This window comes from Camelina sativa, chromosome 17 (assembly GCF_000633955.1).
Source record: "Camelina sativa cultivar DH55 chromosome 17, Cs, whole genome shotgun sequence".
In the NCBI taxonomy this organism is placed as follows: Eukaryota; Viridiplantae; Streptophyta; class Magnoliopsida; order Brassicales; family Brassicaceae; genus Camelina; species Camelina sativa.
Window position 1 is genome coordinate 18,082,800 of NC_025701.1, and position 3,376 is coordinate 18,086,175.

The 3,376-nt window shown below is 34.6% G+C and overlaps 1 protein-coding gene across 1 annotated transcript; it reads right to left on the bottom strand.

The window, feature by feature from the left end:
* On the bottom strand, positions 227 to 2,213 carry LOC104757563 (GDSL esterase/lipase At1g31550-like). Its single transcript, XM_010480316.2, has 5 exons — positions 1,879 to 2,213; positions 1,362 to 1,574; positions 1,138 to 1,286; positions 741 to 1,014; positions 227 to 644 (listed from the first exon to the last, which is right to left on the bottom strand). Exons 1-5 carry the CDS (start codon positions 2,150 to 2,152, stop codon positions 364 to 366), a joined length of 1,191 nt encoding a protein of 396 aa, XP_010478618.1. The 5' UTR covers positions 2,153 to 2,213; the 3' UTR covers positions 227 to 363.

A 3,376-nucleotide genomic window follows, 5' to 3' on the forward strand; every position in this document is an offset into this window, starting at 1 on the left:
ATTATTACATCAGCTATCCATATGATTGCCGTTTCAATTCACATACTTTGAAGGTTATTTTATCTTTAATTTGTTTGCCCAAAAAAAATTGTATCTTTCATTTTAACTACCATGTATCATATGTTTAAAACATTTTTTCAAAAAATTAATATCTCTTACCAGCTCAAATATAGAATATCATATATAAGCATATAGTATCTTTTAGTCTTTTAGTTAACATCGACAGTTCGATCATTCAACTTCAACCACTTTATCCCAACAACAATACAATATAATACGATACATAATCCAATACAAGAGAACGCACTGTATATTTTCTTATGGTTATCTCTCATGTTATTTAATGTTTCAGACAAGCTTATATCAGCTGCTCAGCAGAGAAGTTTGTTTGTCTAATGAATTCTTGTTCTTAATCTTTGAGCTGAGGCATGACCAATTGAAAGGAGGAGTCGCATATGGTCCTTTGAGTAGTCCATCAGCCATTGATTTGTATGCAGCCTCAGTCATATGAATGCCATCCCAGGCCACATATTTTGAAGGATCATTGCAAGATTCCACTTCTACACTCCCACATTTTGTATTAAAGTTGAAGTTGTATGGTCCTCCTACACCGCAACAAGCGTACAAGGGTTCCTTTGTGAATCCTGAAAATATCATTAATTTGGGAACTTGGTTACTTAAAACCTAATCAATCAATTGGTTGTGAAGATGCATGCAGTGGAGGTATCGAGAAGGCTAACCGTATTTCGATGGTTCTTGGTTAAGGCGCAACAAAGTATTGTAATAGTCAGCAAATATGATGTTGACATGAGGGTTGAGCTTCCTAAGTCTCTTGAGTTCTGCTTGAAGCTGCTCGTCGTGGTATTCTGAAAACTTGTTCAGCCATTTCAGACATCCTAAAGAATCGTATTCTGCCAAGTTTGATGTTTGATATAATGTCAAATATGCTACCGAGCATCCCTTAGGGAACTCTCCGGGCACCAGAAATGTTCTTCCCCCCATACCAATCAACTCCTGGATTCAACAAAGTCCCAAGGCAACCAACACATTATAGTTTTTTTGAGAAACTAATCAGTTTATTTTAGTCGTTATTGCGACTAGAAGATCAAGAATCCTATATATTAAAAAAACTGTTACCGTAATGGCAGAAGAAATAGTACTAATCACCAACGGAACTAGCTCTTTGACCTCGTGAAAGGGTCTGCGTTTGAAGAATAGCAAATTATAATCATTTGCTCCAATATCTCCCATGAGAATCAAAGCATTTCCAATCATATCTCTACAATCTAAGAACAAATACAAGTAAGCTCAAAACTACTCAGTATATATACAATTACTCCCCTAATGTTGATCTTCACTACCTGATGGCAAGCCACATAGATTTGGTAAACTCTCCTTGAAGATCTTAAGCTGAACTCCTAAACTGATGTTGTTACGACAATGGTATCCTCTCTCTGCGAGAAAAGAACATTCCAATGCCGTTGCTGAGGCTACGGCAAAATTAACTCCTTTCTCAAAGTTTCCATTTTTAGATCCGAAGTAAGGAGGCACATAAGGAAGCCCCAAAAATTCAGCTGTAAAGAAAAAATTGTAGCATCACTTAAGGTTTCACACTATTAACTTGCAGTTCAAGAAAAAAAAACAAAATAATATTTTACATAAGATTTAAGTGAACTGAACCCAAAAATATATTAAAAAAAACTAAACTCGAAAAAAGCTGCGCCAAAACTAGAAAACAGAGAAAAATTTCACATGAGACAAAACAGATTAGGAAGAAGAAAGATCCCAAATTAGTCAATTAGTAAGTCATCTCTTTTGATTCTTTCTCAGAGTAGTTAAAATACAGACTCAACGTATCAATTATATGAAGAGAAGTACCGATGAAGTCAATGATGAGGCGGCCATCAGAGAAACGACCGGTTGGTTGGTGAAAGAAAGTTTCACCGTAGGGTGGATAACCGCTCAAAGCAAGATTGTTAGGATCATCCGAGAGACCGAGCAAGTTTCCAGTGTCGCCAATCGAATCACCGAAACTGATGATCGACTCGAAATTGCGGCATTGCGATTCCGAGCCTACCATAGTGACAAAAAGAGTGGATAAAAAGATCAGGCTAATTATCCCCATTAACACATGTGAATCTACCGAAGCCATGCGAAGAGGTCCTAAGTGATTTTCAAAAACTAACAGAACCAAATTATATATAACTAATTGGCTGGTATGGACGACGGACCACAGAGTTATGAACTAATTGTGGCTGGCATGGACCGATGACTTATGGACCCATTTCTTGTTGCCTTATCAATAATTGGTGGGGCAAGACAATTTACTTTCTATGGCCTTAAAATAATTTGTAACTACTCTCTAGCAAATATCTTTTTTGAGTGTACATAGATCTGTTATAATAATTGTAGTTAATTTATCGTTGAGTATTATCTCGTGTACTTTATATATATAGTACATCATTAACCTAAAGTATTCAGACCATCGTTGTACAGATTATTTTGTCCCATTTCTATGCAGTGTTAGTCAGACCATTTTTAAGTTTCTTTACGAATTATTTGCATGATTGCATGCTTACCATCACTCAAGTGAAGAGATGTATAGTGCTGGTTTCAGTTTGCCTGCAAAAAACAATTGATGCTATTTAGAATTACTTGATAACAAGTTTTTCATTTATTATGTGACTTAACATTTACCATAAAAATTGATATCTATAGTCAAAGATTTTAAAATCGAACGAGAAAACTGATGCAAAATCGAACGAGAAAACTGATGCAGCTCAAGATTAATTTGTATCCTTTAAACAAAAGCAAAACTGAAGTTATTCTACCCAGTCATATATATTTGTTTGTTTGTCCAAAAAAAAAAAGAAAGATATTTGTTTATGTTTAAACTAATTAACACTTTATCAATTCCTTCTACAGTGGAAAAAGTAGAGAGTTAAAAAATTTGATTTAATAATTCTATTATAATAGTTTATTTTGTTAAAAAATTGCATACTTTTAAAAATAAAATAAATATACATGAATGAAGATGATTTTTTTAGCTTGACTCCCTTATTGGGCTTTAATCGAAATTAGTATTGTTGAATCTACATCGATAATTGTTTTTTACAGCCACCAAAATTTTATTATACATATGTAATTGAAAATTAAAAATAATTAGAAGACAAAGAAGGAAGAAAGAAATTGTAACACCCGCAAACCAAATTTTGGTATTTTGGTAGGGGTGTCGATCGACACCTCCTAGTGAGGCATCGATCGACACCAATTGTGGTCGGTTTGGTCGGTTCAATTTTAATTGTCCGGTTTGCGTGGTTGGTTTAGGGAATCCCTAAATCGAGTTTTAAAGGAAGAAAACGACCTAGGGTCGTGT

Coding starts and splice junctions, on each gene's coding strand:
- LOC104757563 (XM_010480316.2), bottom strand. CDS start 2,152: ATGGCTTCGGTAGATTCACATGTGTTAATGGGGATAATTAGCCTGATC. Junction 1,287..1,361: donor TCTATGTGGCTTGCCATCAG/GTAGTGAAGATC, acceptor ATTTGTTCTTAG/ATTGTAGAGATATGATTGGA. Junction 645..740: donor CCAAGAACCATCGAAATACG/GTTAGCCTTCTC, acceptor TGATATTTTCAG/GATTCACAAAGGAACCCTTG.